Source organism: Oreochromis aureus, linkage group 15 (assembly GCF_013358895.1).
Source record: "Oreochromis aureus strain Israel breed Guangdong linkage group 15, ZZ_aureus, whole genome shotgun sequence".
In the NCBI taxonomy this organism is placed as follows: domain Eukaryota; kingdom Metazoa; phylum Chordata; class Actinopteri; order Cichliformes; family Cichlidae; genus Oreochromis; species Oreochromis aureus.
The window spans coordinates 15,995,604-16,016,867 of NC_052956.1; the positions used below are offsets into that span (position 1 = coordinate 15,995,604).

Below are 21,264 nucleotides of genomic sequence, written 5' to 3' on the forward strand. Positions count from 1 at the left end.
TGACAAGAACAGAACCAAAACTGATTAACTAAATTCAGTATCCAATTGGGCCAAGAGATTAGTAAAGATCTCTGCTTCAGATGCCATTGTTGAAAGAAATTCAGCCAAATGTATCCTGGATAGAATTAGGCATATTACACATACCTAATTATTCCATTTGTATAACAAAATAACATCCAATCCAATGTGCAAAAGGTGGACAGGTAGACTTACAAGTTAAAAGAATCAACCACCGTTACTGGATACAGAGCCGTCTGGACATTAGGTGGAAGTTTGAAGCTTTCTGCAGAACATGAAGAAAGTTGTGGTTAGCTTTAAGTTCTCTGGAGAGCGTTGCCGAAAACCTCTGTCCAATACTGACATATATGGAAGCTTGTCTCTGCCAAGGAAACACGCATTCTTTGACAAACACTTTTTTGCTAGCCATAAGTCAAAATTTGGGGTAATTATTTTGAAATTTCAACTTTCAAATTTCAATAATAATAATAATACGTTGTTTTCTCAGAAGTTTGAATTGCTAAGACCTAACTTTTTTAGATAATTTTGAATTATGAATGACAGTTTAGGGTTTTTTTTCTAGTTATGGGGAAAATATTTTATAGTCTTGAGTTAATGTTATCTTTGGACTGTAGCACTGTAGAGAGAACCCATGCATCCACTGGGAGAACATGCAAACTCCACACAGAAAGGCTGTGGAGGCTGTAGCTGTAAGATGGCAGGTCTAACCACTGCACTGCAAACAAGCACAAATAAACACAAAAATCATTCAAACACAAATATAACTAGAAAAATTTCCAGTGCAAGAAAGTATTCTTGGAAAAAAAGTACCTAGTAAAAAGACTGTAAACCCGCACTGAAATGTACGCAGTCACTTAATGACGCTGGGCTGTATTTCTATGTTAGAACATCACATGTGTACTTTTAAATGTGGCTAATGTTAATACATGTACAAGCAATCCCTGTGAGCCACAAGCAGAGGCTTCAATTTGTATCCTGCTATATTGACATTAACTCAGGATGCATTTCCTTAAACGGTCATCAACTGAAGGCTTAGACACCCAAAACGACAAACAACAGTCTCTTTTTGGTAAATGTTTGTGCACACTTTGGTCTTACAAGCATTTAGTGTCCTGATTCCTGGATATACTGTATGTTATGTTTGGTAATACTTGACTGCACTTCAGGTGGAATTTTACTACATTCGTTTTTTTATAAATACATCAAAAAGAAGTGTCCTGATTCATGATAACACCTTATGTCCACGCACATATTCCAGATGGGATTTGTACTCAAAGTGAAAAGATGTTTGGAGAATGTCTGTGTAGCTTTTAGTCATCCAGATCATGGTAGTTGGAATGAGCTCAGAAAGAAAGTGACTTTTTTAAGTCCCGTGAAGACTTGGCGAATGCCCCTGCTTGGGTTTAAATACCTGGAACTTTTTTTAGAGCTCAAGAATCCTCTTGGATGAGAGGTGAAACATCTTCACGAAACCTAAAGAAGTCCTGTCCATTTCTTTCTAAGCTCCTCAGACAGATGGTTGGAAATATTATGGATCTGCTTATATTATCTGGGGACTGTTTAACTAGTCTAAAACATCCAAACATATCTCAGAGCATAATTTTATTCAAATGTTATTGTGATTCCTAAATTTGTCTCATGGAGATTTGAATTGCTTTATTCAAAGAAAACTGTAAACAATAACACGAAATTACCGTTTAGTCTCAGAATGCAGCTGATGTGCTGTTGTTTTAGCTGACAGCATCATGCTTTTGAAAGTCACACACAAGCGCACACAAAAAATATTCCAAGTGTTGCACTCAGAAACACACACACACTTGAGGTGCTAATTAGAGGATCACCATGTAATTACTCTACACTACAGTAGCTTGAAGACAGACAACTCCGTCTGGCTTTCTGTATTTTCTAACTTTGTGATCCTGTGTGTTTCAGGCGTGTGAGCTTGGTTTTCGGAGGGTAAACGGGAATCTCTATAACGGGGTGTGTGAACCTTGTCACTGCCATGGACACACAACACAATGCCATGAAGTCACGGGGCATTGCTTGGTAAGTAGCTTAGTAGTGGGTGAATTATGCTACCTGTTTCTTTTTCTGATCATTTGTATTTATTATTTTATTTTTATTTTCGGTCAGATTATTGCTTTTATGTGTTTGTTTTATGTGTAAATTAATGCTCAAAGATCTAACCCTATTTATCATCATTAAAATGTAATAAAGAGTCATGAGTAATGAGTTCAATTTTTTTTATTTGTTTGTTTTGAACAGTCTCATTGCTTTCATTAACCGCATTCTTTTTTTTAATCAGTAATTAAGGAAGTTAAATTGTTCATCTGGAAGCCATGGATTACATGTATTCATATTTTTTCAGTGTTTTTGTTTAAAATGTGTCCAATTATTGCAGAAAATCTTCCAACATTGGTTGAGTTAGCTGAGTGTGAGAGGTTTGAAATGAAAGACACTTCTGATTTAGACTAAATCAGAAGCTAAATGCATTACTTAATATGGAATACATAAATGAACTTTTTTGTATACAAATGAGTTTTTTTCTTATTAGTTCAAGTCTCCCTGGATTTGCCATCTAGTGGTGAAGGCAGGAATTGCAGTGTGAAATGAATAAATATTCCAGATTGGCCTTCTTATGTGCATCTGCTCACATGCACCCACTCCAGTCTGCACATTGCCTTAGGGTTAAGCTGTCAGTTACCATCACACATACACACACCAGAATACACACACAACACACACATACACAGCGATCTATGAGTTTTGTATTGCCATGTTATGTTTCATTATAGATGAGGAGGATGTTGAGATGTGTCAGGGGGAGGCCAACACACAGAAAAAGACAGACAGACAGGCAGACAAGCAGGGAGGCTCTTTCTTTTTCTCTGACACACACACACACACACACACACACACACACACACACACACACACACACACACACACACACAGAGGAAGACAATTTGACGTGAACTCACTCACAGCTCATAAACAACCTCCGTATACATATTCATACACAGTGAGTGGCAGACAGATCTGCACACAAACACACCTCTTTTCTGAGGAATTTGATTTCCAGCTCAGGTTGAATGACTGAATGATGCCATGGTTATACAGGTTAACACACTGTGTATGTGTCACATTGTGTTTCACCATTTGGGATGTTTGAGCTGAGAAAAAAATGATTTGGAATAAGGTGACATATAAATGCACAGACTAGCTCGAAAGTACCACTGGTGCTTCAGCTGGACATATGAAAACAACCAAGATTTTGGCCAATAAAAGAGCTGTGTCTGTCTATTATAGATACAGCATAATTTTACCATTTAAAAACTCTTAAACTGAAATCTTCAGATTTTCTATTTTATGCTCTCAGTGTTGAAGAATGTAGTCTTATTAAATAAGTCGTGATGCCACAATTACAAAAGAGCATTAATGGACGCAGAAGGTTTTACAGTATAAGTGCAGGTTTAAATATTGAGTTTCTCTCTGGAAACAACTTCTTAAAGATGCAATAGAAGAAGCATCGCTGTGTTTTGATATATGAAGGTGAAGCCTCCCATTAGAAACCATATGGTGTTGAGGACTATAGATTTTTAATTCCAGAGTCTTTTGCACTGCCACTAAATCTGGCCTTAACTATATCATTTACAGCCTTCACAATTTTGCAGGTAAAATATTGTTGGGTTGACTGTTATGATGTTGGGTTTCTGTTAAACCATTTCCTGTTTTATTTTGGAATTCTGTGTCTGTTTACACTGTTGTTGATTTTACTTCCTGTCTTTGTTAGTTTTCCCTCCCTTGTGATTGTATGCTCTACCCTGATTAGTCTCACCTGTGGCGTTCCTCATCCCTGCTTCCAATTAGTCATCATTTACCCGGCTATATGTATGCGTGTGCAGCTGTTTTCATCTTACATGCCTCATTTACCTAGACCTCATATTGTTGTCACCCTGCTGGGCGGGTGACAAGTTTGTGAATGTGATAACTGGAGAACCAGGTGACGTAGGATTTTGGAATTCATATCACAGTTGCATCTACTAAAATCTTCAGGTGAATTTGAATCTCAGGGAACTTGACCTCAAGATAAAGGTCAGAGATCAACTTTACAGAAAATCTTGTGAGCACAATAAACTGAGACCAATGTCCCCTAGGCTTTTCAAACTGTTACCATAGGTGCGTCAAGGTCAGAGGTCACCTTTTTCCAAAAATCTGGTTCTGCTGGTGTTGCATGTGTTGCCAGGATTTTCTGGTGTAGTTTTGTATGCAAAAACCCACCACAATGGCATGAAGCTCCAAATTTGACAAAAAAGATAACATCAGCAGTCTTCTTTTGTAAAATTGGATCAACAAGTCTGCTTTTCTGATTGGACTGCTCTGAGGCTTGAACCAATTAGTTTTTATCTTTCTAACCTTTAACTTTTAGAAACAAAAAATAATAATTATGCTAAAATAAAGCAGGTCTGTTTTAACATCCTTCTTTCTAGTTTCTTTTTCTTCCAAGTCTCAACTTAAATCATCCCCTTTTACTATTAACTGCACATGTATGGCTCGACTCAGTATGGTACAGGTTTAGTTCGTTGTTCTTCCTGTCTGTGCTTAGCATTTTTGACTGTTGGAAATGATGCAAAGTCAGTCTGCAGATGTGTATAACATGTGCACTGCTAAAAAAAACAACAACAAATACTCGAGTGGTTTTTTGTTTCCAAGACAATTCCTTGTTACTTGAAAATAAAAAATTGGTCTTATTTGTTTTTTTTCCTTCTTAAATGACTCAACAGAACAGCACAATCTTGTTGAGGTACTTTTATCATTGCACAAACTGCGTAAACTCTTCTTTGAAACTGCATCCTCAGAGAAACTGACTTGCTCTCCTGACTCAAATGAACTTTAACCCATTTTTCTCCCCCAGGACTGCTCCCACAACACCGCTGGCCCCTACTGTGACACCTGCCTGCCAGGTTACTATGGCAACGCCACCCGTGGGTCACCTGCAGACTGTCAACCCTGTGCCTGCCCGCTCAATATTCCCAGCAACAAGTAGGTTCTGAAGACCCTGGGGTTAATGCAGCCAGGGCAGCACAATTTAATCAAATGCCTCAATCTATCACTGTTGACCCACCTGACTCTGCGGTCCCTATTTCTCTTAATAATCTCCCGTCTCCTCCTGACACTTTCACCATGTTTTTTTTTTTTTGTGTGTGTGTGTGTGTATGTGTGGTCTTTAGAGGTTATCGCCACAACTAGAGACTTCATCACTCTCGGTGGGAATATAATTGTAATGACATTAATGGAAATATCATCACCACAGGTAGACTCATAAATATAAGTGGAGAAACATTATCCCTGTGGGTGGAAATGTCATTGTCGCTGTTAGAATCAACATAATTTCTACTAGGAGCCTTAACACAGTAGAAAATGCAAACCTCCCACAAGTCATTAAGGGATTGAAAACCCTTTAGCATTATATTCCTCTCATATGGAAAGCTACTCATGCTGTGGCTACATCACAGACTTGAATGACAGATGCTCAGATTACACCACACAACAGTTTTCCAAAGAGATGCAAAAATACTACCAGACATGTAGACCTTTAAACCACAGCTATTAAAGAAGCATACACATTGATATGTTGTCTAGGGGTAGGCTCATTGCTTGGTTACATGCGGTTATTAAATTGAACTCTGTGCACTGCAGTGAAAGCTCCCTCTGGGACCACACGTGTTGATTAAAGTTTAAAAAAATCATCGTACTATAAGAATTTATTTACACACGTCTCATTTGGTTTATTCATGAAGCATACACATAGTGCATAAATGACATCATTTAATAGTATTTTATGTTGTTTTGGGTTTTTGGGGGGGGTTCTTTTTACAAAGATGTCTGTCATCTTTGTAAAAACTTTGTGAAAACTACCAGTTGGTGTAAATTTGGATAATCTTTCCTTCAAGGTGTCCTCCTCGTGCATCTCTGGTGCACTTCAGAGCAAGTGTTATTAGTCCAATTTTGTATCCTGGCACTGGCACTCTCTGCAGTGCACGCCATGTCCACTCTTCCAGCGTGTCAAAAAGCCAACATCTCAACTTGGATTTTATATAGGTGATTAAGGGAAATGCTGCTAGCAGTGAGTGAAGGTGTGTTGGTGTGGCCAAAAAAAACATGCTGTACTCTAGCACACTTTTGGCATAGTTTGGGCCATTTCAGCGGAGTGCCCTCCCTCCCGATGTGTCGGTAGACTGCTTGTTGAAAGTCTGATCATGGAGGACAAATTCACAGGGCACAACCCTGTCAAAAAATAATGAGCATGCTCCTACTCATGCTTCTGATTTGATGTGCCACCTTTAGACTTGTGCACTTCAGACTTTTTGACTGAGAACTCCTCTTTGGTTTCTGAGTCACAGAGCCAGCCATCATCTCCTGTGATGGTTCTTGATGTAAAAGAAGGGTTAGTGTGATACTGAAGCTGAATTTGAGGTCCATGGTTAAGTTGCAAAGGCAAAATGGGTCTTCCTCAGAGCAATATATGAGTAATAGTATCACTGGAATTGGTGTAGAGAGACGCTCATACAAAGTCCAATCTCGTAAAGGCAAAAATTGTAAAATAAATGATGCAGTTAATTTTTTAGTAAATGTAAGAAATGATCAACTTCAGACAGAGAGTAGGTTATATACAGACATTTTATTTTTATATTATTATATTATTGAGCTGCAGATTTTCTAAATGACCAGGGTGTGATGCTCTATGGGACTTGCTTGGACAAACAACACAGGCAGCAGCAGCTGAGAATTCTCATGCAGTCATGACACGACATATCCAAAACCCTAAGAGCTAAAGTAAGACACAACTCTCTCATACCTCAGGCCTCCACACCACCCTGGCAATAATAATAGCTTTGACAAGCCATGCCTTTCACCCCCTCAAAATAGCCATCCAGTCCCTTATGTTTACCAAAATAGCTGGTTAGATTGTTCCACTTATCTGTAATGTCTGAGCTCTCATGAACATCTGATGAAGTGATTAGTGTCAACAGGGGAGAAGACTGGCTATTTTAATCAAATCAATTAAAAAAAACCTGTTTTTTTTTTTATTGCTGTTCTTTTTAATTTATGCCTGGGATTAATTCTCTAACTGCCAAGGACAGGTTTTTTGTCTTTTTTGTTAATTTAAATCACTGTAGTTGAATGGAAGTTAAAAGTTAATTATGTATCTATACATGCCTTAAAAATCTGCAGATAAAACCGTATATGTCTGTTTCACTAAGCATTTTTCACCACCATTACGGCATAAAATTGTGCCAAATTTTTCCAAAAAGTATAATAAGGCCTGCTTTTTTTTCTATTATTCTTATTATTATTTGTATTTTAATCTTGGTATAAATCAGTTTATCAGCTTTAAAGATGTTATTTTAGTAAAATATGTTTTTTATGATTTTGCTACCTTGGCAGGAGCCTTTCCCAAATAATTCCTGGTGATGTCTTGAAAAGTGATTCACACATTTCTGATTTTTAGGATTTGTTGTTAAGCTTTGATCTAATATACCAGCATACTAAAGTACCAGCTTCAGGCAAAATATAACAGTATGTCTACCCTTGATTTTCTTCTGCCTTAGTTTCAACCATACTGTAGTCTCATTTTCAGTTTCTGGTTGTATAACTGTTGCCAGGTTAAGTAAAAACACTGATCTTCTCATTTCACACACTGGAGAATATTCATGTCTCCTGTAATACGTGTGAATTTTGCAGATACTACCGTCCTAGATATATTTGCAGACCAGTGACATCCTTCCCATCCTGGTCCTTGCAATATCACTTTTAAACTGCAGCAGCCTCCTTCACCAGGCTAATGATCCACACTGCAAAATTGGATGAGAAAAACAAAAGCGCAATCCTTAAAGGTGCTTTAAAACTGCATTACTTTAATGACCACCAGGGGGCAACTCGTGTGATGCAAAATAGCTTCTTCCTCAGGTTCCTTGCTCTGTGACATCAGTAAACACTTAGCAATAAAGCATTAAAATGAGCACAGCTGCAATGTGGCTATATGCAACTTTATACAACTCTTCTTATACAGCTATGAATCATTTTCATTTTATACAGAAAGTGTTTTTCAGTTTTTGTTGTCTGCATACTCTGGCCAACGAAATGTTATTTGTAACTCAGTGAGCCAGCACACAATTAATGAGCCAGTCAGTCAGCTAGTGAGTCAGTCTGGTGCCTGGAACCCGAGCCAGCAGAACTATCTATAGTTTTTGGAAGTGGGAGGGTGAGAGAATGAGGGAAAGAGACTATCATTTTACTTTGTCGCTGTCTCTCTCTCTCTTAGTTCGTTTAGATACACTTTGCAGGGTGGAAGAGGGTTTTTGTAGTCAGGATTGCGTGCATGTGTGTGCAAGACAGAGAGGAAATTAAAATGTGTGCGTGAGTGTTTGTGTCATTCAAAGTGTGATTGTGACTGGGAAGAGAAAGCAGAGAAACAGGTGTGAATGTGTATATGAGGAGGCAAACAATGGCCTTAACTCGCCTCTGTCTTCTCTTCTTTTTTCTGCCTTTTGCCACACTGGGACAACGCTACCGAACTCATCAAAAACTTCAACAACAATCGCAACAACTTCACCTTGGGAACCACGGTAGCTTCAGTCCAACCTGCCACTTGAGTCAAGACGGAGAGCTGCTGTGTGATCAGTGTCGGCCTGGCTACACAGGACCACGATGCGACAGGTAACACACAGTCAAAGCGCTTAGAAACTGTGAAAGGTCTGACACGACTCTACCTGAACTGTGTGCCTAATTTTCACCTTAGCCCAGCTAAGTTCATTATTATTTAATTAAATGTCATTGTCAGAAACACACATCTATTAGTGTAATGCATTCAAACCAGCAAAGTATGTTTTATGGCCAAATAGTGGCACTATTAGTGCACTGACCCAACTCGATGTACCCAACTCTAAGTACTAGAAAGTAAACCAGACTTATAGTCAGTTGTTATTTTTGTTTTTTAATGAAAACGGAGAAACTACTGCTCATTAACTGTTTTTTGAGTACTCTGTCTCATTGTCCATCTATTTTATTAGCTGAGTGACATTCTTGTTCCATTAGCTATGGGCTCACCAATGCAAAACTAATGAGAAATATTTCTCTGTGGATGTGAGGCTTGTTGAAACTTCAGGCTATACTGTCATGTGATGACACGCACCGAGTAAATATAGACATTTCACCACCCAGGCTGACTCAAATACAGTACATTTGGTTTGTATTAAAATAAAACTGCTTATAATTAAAATTCTAAAATTCTAATGAGCTATTTAGAGTACTCGTCATTGTGTTTGCTTTTCATATAAAAATATATGAAAAAGCATTTAATAAACTTCAGACAAAGCCTTGTTCTCGCTTTTTGTTAGATGGAAGGGGCCTACCGGATGTTTGATGTGCTGATCTGATTCATTTTTGTTTTTATACACTTTTATGAGCTTCTTTAGTGACAAGTTTTTGGAAGTCTTTTTTCTTCTTCTGTTTTTACACCACAGCCTGGCAACCCAGAAGCTGTTTTCTGTTGTATAAATTTATAAATCTTTAATAAACTCAGTTGTTTGCACTGTCGCCACATAGCAAAAGAACATCATTAATCATAAAAAGTGTTCGCCCTGGGCATGTGCTGATTTCTTGCATTCTTAGAAATTGGTGTCTAAAGCTCAAAATGTGTTCATAGTAATCATGTTCTATAATCAAACTAGTGCAAATCTTTGCACTTCTCAACCACATTCATTCATCTTCTTCTATTAGATAACCTATGGCAAATTTAGAATTGCCAATTACCCTTACCCATGCATGTTTAGTCTGTGGGAGGTAGCCACAGATGGGTACCCAGGGAGAACCCATGCAAGCATGAAGAGAATATGCAAACACCACACTGAAGGTCCACAGTATGCAGGTTGATTCAAACGCAGGACCTTCTTGCTGTGAGGCATCAGTGCTAACTACTGTACTACTGAACTGCTCTTCAAATCTCATAGCTTTATCTTGTAAAGCAAATGATTAGATCTTGGGCCTGAAACATTCTCAACCTCTTTTTCTCAAACTTTAAATGGGTGAGAAGCCCAGTCCACTGGCTTGGAGGCAGTTTTGGAATGGAAGCAGGCAAATGGGTCACTTTTTAGAAGTAAAATTGGTGCTGTAGGAGGAACTGAAGACCAGGTTCAGGCACCCGACATCCATCAGGCCTGAGAGGTTGATATACACATACGGACGGTGACCATGTAACAGTATGTAACAGCTCCCCTGCTTAATCAGCTAGCCCTGATGGCACTGGAAGGTTGGGAAACAAAAGCCATGAGTGCCATGAGAGTGTGCAGATCTTGGTAGCTGTAGCAAATCTGGGCTGCTCTGATGATGGGAACGTGTCAATCATGATGTAAACCGCTGAGTTTCTGGTGTTTGCCATTGAAGGCAATTGACCACTGTGTCTAATGCCGCATATATTAGTGTTTACATTTTCAGCTTTTACAATAAAAAATGTGCAAGGATATGTTTTTCTTAATGAGAGTAACAGATTAAAAACAACTTTAGATTTGGTATCTTTACACTGTTATTTATAAACAATTTCAGTCTCAAACATTTGGACTAATATGATGACAAATTCTGCAGTTGCAGTTATCCGAGCTTTTCTATTTGCTGCTGCTGGAGGATGCGGCGCCTCAGTTCACTGTCCTGAATAGTATGCATGCCTCGCCATGCATTCCACATCAGAATCTCTCTGTCTGCCTTTGAGTCTTTTTATAAACCTCATTTGCCACTGGAAAGTAAACTGACTCATTGCCAGCTCTGTCTGTCATAGAGTAGCATCTGCACCACATTGCTTTCCAGCCACTGTGCAATATGGCCTCGCGCTGGAACGTGGCCCAACCAATACAATTGGACTCCTCCACCTTTTTCAATCTACTTCTGTGTCTGTGTATTAATGAGTGACCACATGGTGCACTGTGTGTTTTAATTAATCCTAAAGTAGGATAAAGCTCATAATACAGTAAACATTCCTTGGTGCTGCAAACATTCCTTTTCTGAATTTAGAAGGTGGTGTTTAATTTTGGGGAGGCGGTGTGTGCCTGTACATGTTTATCTTTTGTGCCTGTGTGCCGGTAAATTTATGGATCTGCAGCTGAATATACAGAAGGCATCTGTGTATACATTCTCTATCCACATGCGTCTGTTGTTTTGATCTCATACTGCACAGTCTCAGAACGCACAGGAGCTGATGTAATGGGAAATATTTTATTACTAATGACAGTATTAAGTAGGTAATCAGCAGTTGGTGTTTCTTGTTCTATTAGTCTAATTGATACCTGCTATGCACTACCTGCCATTACACTTCATTATCTACAGTGCTTTTGTTGTTGTTTGTGGTAATTAATTGTAATGTGCCAATTTGTCTGTATTATGGGCTTTAACAAAATAAGCTGCTCTATTCCGCCCATGCTAATAGACTATCCACTCACTGCAAAGTGATTCTGCTTTTCAATTTCCTGTCCATAAACAGTCATTTAGAATATAGCTGAAAGCTCTTTATTGCAGCTGCTTAACAAATGTAGGTTAAAACACTTTGAGTCACGGGGTGCTATTTAGGGTGTGCCAGTATGTTAATGGTCTTGCAGATAAGGTCTTTCATTTGTCATGTTAGGTGCTTGCTGCCAACTAGCTGCTGATATGATGGATATAATGTACTTTAATCGATCACCCTCTCATCTAGAATTCAGAGGGATTAAAGTGAGGGTTATTGTTAATGTTGTCGTAATACTACTTATTGATGTTAATGTTAAGAGATGTGCAAATGTAATCATATGTCAAGCCTCGCTGTACATGTGAGTAAAAGTAGAAACTCTAACATGGAGGTTGCTGGAGGTTCCAAAGTAACATTCAAAAATAGAAATGAAGAATCCAGGAATTAAGTATCTGTTACTTAATTGACACAAACTATAGTATTTAAATACCTTGCCTCTATGCCAGTTTAGTTTGTCTCAGCTGCTCCTCGCATGACTGCAGGTGACTGGAATAGTCAGTTCACATGGCATTGTTGCTAGTAATATTAAAATGAGTGTTGGCAGAGCATTAGTTCAGCATTACTAGATAGCAGCAGATTAATTGGTGCTTTGGTGTTAATGAAACTTTTCGGTGCAAAGTTCAGACAATTACTGTATATTGGATTTGATTGACAGTGGCCTGTTAGCAGCAGCAGCACCATCGCAATTATCATCAAACTTGAAACAGCCCTCTTCAACCTGGGGATGACACCACAAAGAAATGCGTTTAATCAGAAGCCTTTTGTGAACTACGAAAAGTACTCTGACAACATTTTATGGCTTACTTTGTACTTCATTGAATGTTATAGTAAAAAGCTGATTCCAAAAATGATTTCCAGGTGCTGTTAAAGCACTAAAGTTTTTCATATAGCTAATTTTTAATTCAGGATTCAGGATTTGAGATTGTTCTTTTATGAAGAAATTAGTCTATACTGGTTGATGGTGTGAATTTGAGCACTGTTTTAGCCTGTGATGGAATGATTAAAAAAGCCTTTAACAGTTTTATTGTCAGTGGAGGCGAGCATAATTGATGATTATATTAAGAAGAAACTGAGCATTTATTCCCCTGCTGTCGACTCTCCATTCATCACTCTGAGAATACAACACAACTGTTACGATCCAAGCCCGTCTGCCCTTCTCTCTCTAGAACTCTTTACAAGTTATGCTCGCCATACATTTCCTCCACACTCTGATGATTTTGACCAGGTGTTTAACCCCTCCAAAAATATCAACTTCAAGCACGCTAGACTAGCCACTATAAATACCTTCACTTCCTCTTGAGGCCCAAGTAACTACACGTATGCATGACTAGAATAGAAGCCTTAACATCTGAATTCATCTCGCATATAAGACTAAATACAAACCGCTCATCTCAACTCAAGAAATAAAAATGCTGCCAGTAAAACTGGGAAGATGTGCAGACATGCTTCAGAAACATACATGTGCACATACACACACACACTCGGAGCGGGAAGGAAAGCTAATAAACCAGTTCTATTGAGTACCAAGGAGGGTCAGTGGTAATAATGGCTGGCTGCTCTTGACTCTTTCCCTCACTCTGTCCTTTCCTACCCCCCACCCCCACCCACACCGCCTCTCTAAATTCAATTCTCTTTTCAATGTGAAGACCTTTCCCCTCTCTCCATCTCCCTCTCTTCTCTCATCTGATCGCTCTCCCTCCTCCCTTTTGCTTTTCTCTGTCCCTCTTCCTCTCCTCTTTCATCTCAATTCCCTTTTCAGCCCGTAGAGCCTTAGCTCAGCTTTGGCCGGCCTTATTTGGTTTCAGCGGCTCGTGTGACAGCGCCGCTTTCTCAGGTTAATATATTTCCCAGGCTTTGGCCATCTTCCTTTTTATTAATCAAATAAAGTTACTGAAAAAGCAAAATATTGAAACTGGTTTGACAGTTAACACATTTACTTGTTCAAGGGTCCTAACGACCCTTTGGAATTGAATGATGCTTTATTTTTGCTAAACATAAAGAATCCAGCACGAAAACATCACTTTGCTTTTAAGACCACCTGTCATATAAACAAGAAAACACAAACTAAACATTTGCTGAGTTGAATTCACGTTTTTATACCAAAATTTGAGCACAAATTTGAAAAATTAATCAAGCATAACATTCCCCCAATGCAAGTTAAAAAATATAATTTAGCATCTTAATCAAAAAATAAAGTGCTTTAATTCTTTCCCCGCTTCTTTTGGTAAAATATTACATTTGAAAATTCACAGATAACAATAATTAGGATTTAAAATATCATTTCGTCTAAAAAAAAAAAGGTTAAACACTGTACATTTTTTATGATTTTTGTTTTTAACGTTACAAATAAATTTGCAATGAACATTGCAGGTTTTTTTTCGCAGTCTGACTTTTTGTTTCCAGTTTATAAATGTAGTTCAGACATAGCAATGCTTTTATTTGAGTAATAGCTGGGCAGCCTGCAGTAAACATCCTGAGGTTCACTGCCTGAAGCCATTAAATCTCCATTTAAAAAAAAATAAAATAAAAAGTCTTCAAGGGTTTACTTTTATAAACTTTAATTTCTATGCCCTTTCATTTCTATGGGTTTGCCCTCTAGCTCTTCGGGTGTTTATATTTATGTAATGGGAGTGTACATATATGAATAATTCAGCTGGACTGGTATCTAAGCAGTTTAACTGGTCAAACAAATTATATAACAGTGTTCATATTTCCTGTGGACCCTTGCTGATGATTTTTAGTAGATGGAGACTGGAGTTTGGCTTCTGTGATAGTTTGGCACTTGAATTAGTAATTTTGTATTCGAAGTGTTTTATAATACTGGTGCTAGAAGCTGAAATAAACAATACTTATGATTCTATTTACCTGCTTTTACCTGCTGACTCATACGCAGTAGTTGTTGGATGCGAAAGAAAGATAGAAGACAAGGTGACCCACTGTGTATTTTCTTTCAAACTTGAAAGCTGAGGAGGAAAAACATATTTTCAAGTGTTATTTGGGAAATAAAAGCAGAGCAAAACTGTATTTTCAAGATATTAGTGCAATACCTGCTCCTTCAGTAACAGAGAGAGGGAGAATAACAGGATGACATCTTGTTGGTGCAGCTTGAGAAAGGGTAAAGCTTGATGTTGATCAGGGTTGAGGCATTTTAAAAGCTCCTGTATGTCGGATTTTATAGTTAGACAACTTCTGCTGCTGGTATAAGAGTTGGTATGTAGAAAATGTGACAGTTTTTACAGTCAGTTTCAGCCCAGTCATCCTCAGTGGTGCTTTTTAATGCTACCCCTAGGAGTCAGAAACTTGACAAATTACAAGTAAAAATCTGCAAAAACCTTGATGCAGAAAAATATTTGTGGGTTCACTGGCATGTCTTCTATCTGCATTGTACAAAGTATTTCACCTTATTCTCTTATTATTACATCTTGAATGCTTGTCCCCCAAAAAGTTGATCAGTTAATGATGTGAAACTGATTTATCCATCTCTTGGTATCTCCACTGATTCTCAGATGTTCCAATGGATACTACGGTCAGCCCACTGTACCAGGGGGATCCTGCAGGCTGTGTGATTGCAATGGCAACCTGGACCTTTCCATACCTGGGAGCTGCGATCCAAATACAGGCCGGTGCCTGCGGTGTCGCCAGGGTTATGGTGGCGAAGCTTGTGACAGCTGTGCTGTAGGTTATTATGGAGACGCCATCATAGCGAAAAACTGCCAATGTAAGTAAGACAACAAGAATTTAAACAGAAATCAAGCAATTGATATTCAGTCATGGGGAAAATGAAAGCACGCCGTCTTTCATCTCTAAGCTTCTGTTGTGTTTTGTCTCTTGCTTGTTGCATGGCCCAGTTTCAGCCAAGCTTTAGCAGTTGTACAGATGGACTCACATCAGTATTATAGTTATGTTTATTTTGTTGTTATTATTATTATTGGTGGTGGTGGTGGTGGTATTCTGTTTTAAGATATCTTTACATTTTCTAACACGGCCAAACCTTCATAATTTGTTTGTACTCATTTTGTGATGCAGTTCTAAATGTGGACATAAAGTACAAACAGTTTCATGAATGAAATTACTAATTTGATTTTAATCATTTGTGCATCAAACATTCACTCTCTGATCTAGAGCTAATTTTGCTGGTACATCCACTCCACGGAAGACTATCTTGAATCTTTCCATTTGTAAATAATCTTTCTCGCTTTCGAATGATAGATTTCAAATGGCTTGAAAATGGTTTCATAACCCTTCCCAGATTTATGGGCGGCAACAGCTGCTTCTTTAAAATAATTTCTTTCCTCCTTGGCATTGTGTTAACACACACTTGAATGCTCCAAACCAACAAGCTGCCAAAACCTCTGCTTTAATAGCAGTGGTCACACTTGCTGATGATCGATTAATCAAATGCATTTGACGAGCTGTACTCAGCTGCTACTTACCCTTTTAATTTCCATGGAATCAGACAGTGCTTCTGCATTTTCTTAGCCTTTGTTAAATAAATAATATTAAGAGCTGCTAAGGATCAGATCTGATTTGCTATCTAAAACCTTAGAATTGACGGATGATGATCTTCCTTTTTACCATGAAGGTATGTTAGTTTATATCGCTGTAGTATTTCAGTAGTTTTCAAACTTTTTGTGGCCAAGGAACACAAAAATGTCTGCATGGTGACATTTTGTCAGTTCTTTTGATTACACTGTCAGACGAAGGCACTTCTTCTTGTGGCATCTGGCCCTAACGTGATATTTGGTTACTTGGTTGTTCCTGACACAGTCACATAATTCCCACCATCCAGCAACTGCATGAATAGACCTAGCTGTCTTTGACAGAAGGCTTTAAGATGTTTTTTATTTCCTTCCGTGCATAAAGAGTATGAACATAGCATACTTAGACTTAACTTCAGACATACTCGCCTCGCCTCTGTCAGTGCGCCCCAGAGCGGCTGTGGCTACAATGTAGCTTACTGTCACCAGTGTGTGACTGTGTGTGTGAATGGGTGGATGACTGAACGTGTAAAGCGCTATACAAATACAGGCCATTTACCATTTACCATACTGGTAAACCCCAGCACACCATTTGTGAAGCACTGGTCTAGAGGAAAAATAAAACCCACACATGCATCGGGTCTGAGTGCGTTTACACTGCAAACACTATTCACACACATGGGGAATGCAGGGGAATTTTTAGAATTTCGTTATCCTGTCCGTGGACCATAGACCACTACCAGAGCCACAGGAACCCCTGACTTGGGGTACATATCCAGACATCAAGTAAAATCTGATTCATCTGTTTTGGTGTAAACAGCACAAATTTAATATTCTCAGTTCTAAATTTGTTCGCATGTTGTTCTAAATCACATAGAGATCTGTTTATTTCGCAATGGGACCTCACTGAAATCTGAATTCATCTCAGTCTTGCGTCGCTCATATAACTCAAAGGTTCCTCTCGTGATGGAGATTACCTGCTCTGGAGTACACACTGGAAGGAAAAAAACCCAACAGAGGTTTTATGAGCTTTGATAGTTTGTAGTTACTACAGTGCAGACAAATGAAAAAAAGAGCAGACTTTGAAACTTTGAAAAGATTTGGGGGTTTTTTGTTGGGGGTTTTTTTTAGACTGAACGATTGTGTTGCTGTCACAGCAGCTGTTGTTTGTCCAAAAGTTACATTGGTCCAATGTCTATACGTTGGCTATCCATTAAGGTGGCATTTTATTGTATATTTAAAAAAATCTTAGTTTTTACCATACAAGGTTTTCATCCATTCATTCTCAACCTGAGCAGGCTGCCCGTCTATCACAGGTCAAAATCTTATCTAAATCAGAGTTTGTATAAACATTATAAATTTGCAGCCCTTATTTTTAAAATTTCAAAATTGATCACTTTGGTGACTCCTAGTGTCAGAAAGAGACACTGCACGCCACTGCGTCGCATCCCCAGCGTCACATCCCCAGCGTGACCCCTGGTAAAAGTAACATATTGACAGGAGCCATCTTTCAGCAAAGAGTTTATTATCATAATGATTTTAAAGAACCTGCAATAAAAAATAACACTCAGGGCCTTTAAAGATGGAAAATATAATTTGGTTTTCCTTCAGTCATTATAAAGAAAGTCAGCAGTGCAGCTTGTGGGTCTCAGCAGGGTGTCTCACTGTAGAACACAATTTCCTTATGAAACTCAGTTTTAGCTAAATTATACTTTTAAGCCTTTCTCTGAAACATTCAGTGGATCGTACGCCATCTGGAGCGCGCCTGTATATGTGTGTGTGTGTGTGCATCAACGAGCAGCTGTGCTAGTGGGAGGTGTGATGTTGGAGCAGCCCACTGACTGCCAGCTGTGTTTAAGATTTAAAATAAACACTATACCTGTAAAAATGAGACGGTGAGAGTGAAAGAGAAAGGAAGAGATGACAGCGAATACAGATGGCACTTGTTTGTGAAAATCTTCATTAAAACCTGTGCTGTTTTTAAAAAAAGAAAAAAAGAAGACAGTGGTGCGGGTGGGTGTGGGGTAGGTGGGGTGGCGGAGACAGATCAGCAGAAAGACACTTCACAGTGAGCGATAGACAGGCGGACTGATAAACAGACAGATAAAACTGTCAGCCCAGCACAAAAGCAGGCAGACAGGCTGACAGAGGGTATTAATGTGTATTTGATAGTTCATTGTTCTGTAGTTGTTTCCCCTCTCCACCCAGCTAAATGGTTATTGATTAATCAGCCTGATCTATTGCTCTTCCACAGTGCTGATCGGCTGCTTCTGTCTGGGAGATGGAGAGTTGTTATTGATCCCGCATGAATGACAAAAGACCACCAAGAATTATTAAAACACAACAGCTCTCTCTCTTGCTCCCTCCGCTTCTGTCAGTCTACCTCTCTCTCTCTCTCTCTCTGTGACTGCCTGCCTCTCCCTGCTGCTCCCGGTCTTAATGAATTTTATTGAGTGGAGCAGGAGAGTTCAGGCCGAGTCCATTTGCGCACTATTAGACTGTAAAAATCCTTTACTTTTTCTTTTGATGTCAGAGTTCCCATCTTCAGCCATTTTCGCCGCAGCCTTTTTGTGTCTCCCCCTTTTAATAGTGTTTCGCTTTAATTCTGTTGGAGAATTGAAAATGGTTTGATTTTGCAAGCAAACTTGACCACAAACCAATTTGTCTGAGCAATAAATTCAAGAGAATGAACTCGTCTGACCATTTCTCACATGGGGGGAAAAGTCGTTTGAAAGTTGTAGAAAAGATATGTGAATTGCTCCGTCGCACATTTGTCCATGGGAACAAAGTGAATATCTGGTAATTCAATGGCGTAATTACGCTTCCTGTGTATCTGACACTTAATGAATGTTTCATAGATGTTTCTAACAGTTGGTCAATAAACTCTTGAGGGATCTTTGGGAAAACTCACAACTCTAATTTTACCACTCCTAACGGACTATTGAGTGCAGAGGCCCAGACACTTTTCAAGGGACTGATGGGACCAAAGAAATACTGCAGGAAAATAAAATCCTCAAACAAGTAAGAAGTCTGGACCGACTATGTTTTAGCCAGTTATTTTTTTTTTTACATGTACATTAATACAGTGCCCCACCATGTATAAGATTTAGACTTCCCTGCCTTATTGAGACATATTAACTTATGCTTACTTGACTTCTGGAGATTGCCTGTGAAGACTACTCTACCTGCAAATAATTTCTTTCAAGGGGTTCTCCAGTTAGACTCCCATCTTGAGCTCTAGATGTGAAAAGAAAATGAGAAACACTTTTCTTTTCTTTGAGTCAGTCAAACAGCTTAACCCCCGATGCCACCACTTCATGTGGTCAGTAGAAGTCCCTTTAAAGTAGTGCTTGCTGCACTGTACCATGAAGAGCAAATGTGGCTTTGGTGGAAAACAGGATGTGCACTCAGTGGAAATCATCTAGATAAAGACTTGTAGAAATGTCAGGCAGATAATCATCTAAGCCAAATGGCCGGTATAGCTCTGATGCAGGGAGATCTGATGTCAAAAATCTCAAAAAACTTGAGATTGTAACCCTGAAATGCATATTACGTGTAGTAGTGCAGATAAAACTGGTTGAATTTGGGACCAATCAGATGCCTCATTGATGGAATTGCATCATCTAAAGCTTTTACACAGCAGTTCATATAAAACATGCATTCACAGCATTTAGGCTCTCGAATTCCCATTTTTATTTACATGTTTATTGTTTTAAAATTATTATGTAGCACACATGCAAGCAGAACCCTTTGGAGTCATGTGCATTTATGGATACATTTATGGACAATTTTTTTTAGTTGCATTATTGAATAAACACTGTTCACTAATATCATTATTCTAATGATAAATGGCAAAGCTAATTAAGGGGAGAAGTTATCAAACTAGGATTGGTGGTAATCATTAGTTATTTTGAGTCATAAAGATCTCAGTACTGTGGCCATGCCTGGATCATGGAGTTGCAGACCCCTGGGCACAGATGTTTGATGGGCTTTTGCCAGCTTGTTTTAAGGATCGGGCTTGTTTCTCTTTTCTTCAGTAATCAGACATGTCATACAGGAATGTGTGCATACATGTACATAAAATAGTTTGAAATGAGTACACATACTTGCTCTTTTCCTCACTTATTTTCTCTCTCTCTCTCTCTCTCTCTCTCTCTCTCTCTCTGTCTGATTTCCTGGTGACCACTTCTTTTTCCTCCTTTCAGCATCTCTTGACAGTACCACAGTGCTGCTTCTACATGAGAGGTGAAGTAATAATGAAGTAGAGCCCAGTGAGCTTTTATCAGGAAAAGCACTGGGATGTGTTTGCTTAGAAAAGGAATAAGCATTGTTTCTTTGTCAAAAACCAAAATTAAGTATATAAAATAATAATGCAGGTAAAATAGAAATATTTTTGGATACTTCCTCCTTCAGTTGTGAGGGCAGCCTGGGTCCTTTGTTTAAATCCAGTCAAACATATTTATGGTGATTGTGAGCTGCTAACCTTTAGCTTAGCAGCTCGCTAACTTTATCATTCATGTTATCACACCAAGCATTTCAACAACTTTAAAGTTAAGGGCAATGTTTTCATCCTGAATTTTTAAAATAAAAATGGCAACTTTATTAAAGTTAGGGATCCCCATTTCCTCCGTTTTCTTGTCATGGCTGTTTCATTGATTTTCAAAGGTATCCACTAGCTTGCTGACTTTGGGAGAGACCACTAGGCTCAACAGTATAGAGAAGAAAGGGCAGGTAAACTACTGTATTCTTATGATTAAAAAAGATGCATAGATAAAAGGTTTCAAGATCTAATACTTACGATAATACAATTCTGGTCTTTTTTGGTCTTTTTTTTGGGGGGGGGTCTCATTTTCCTCATGGATAGGCCCCCCAACTGAGTCCCTGGACACATGCCCAGTATGCACATTGGAGGTTGTGGTAATTCATTAAAGATGATGTAAAAGGACCACATGTGATGCTTAGTAAGTTCAAAAACAAGGCCAGAGTAAAGGAATTGTTGGAGATGGCTAACATCTTTCTACATGAGTCTACTATTGCAAGTTATACGGCATGGTGTCCATGGTAAAACATTACAGGTGATATTCCTGATTTTTCCATAGTACCAAACACTGGCATTTCTTTGGGGAAGAACATGCAGCACTTTGGATGCCAGATGCACAGTAACTACTCCTCCAGTTGGTTAATCTGACAGATTGACGATTGCTGAGTAACAGA

General features: G+C 38.7%; 1 protein-coding gene across 7 annotated transcripts in view; it reads left to right on the top strand.

Moving 5' to 3' along the window:
• lama2 (laminin, alpha 2) overlaps positions 1-21,264 on the top strand; it is a 202,470-nt gene that overhangs the window by 97,161 nt on the left and 84,045 nt on the right. For all 7 annotated transcript variants that reach the window (XM_039599289.1, XM_039599293.1, XM_039599291.1 and 4 more), the window contains exons 18-21: positions 1,951-2,064; positions 4,934-5,061; positions 8,653-8,739; positions 15,079-15,290. In XM_039599289.1, coding sequence (XP_039455223.1) covers positions 1,951-2,064; positions 4,934-5,061; positions 8,653-8,739; positions 15,079-15,290 — 541 coding nt within the window. The remainder of the gene's footprint in view (positions 1-1,950; positions 2,065-4,933; positions 5,062-8,652; positions 8,740-15,078; positions 15,291-21,264) is intronic.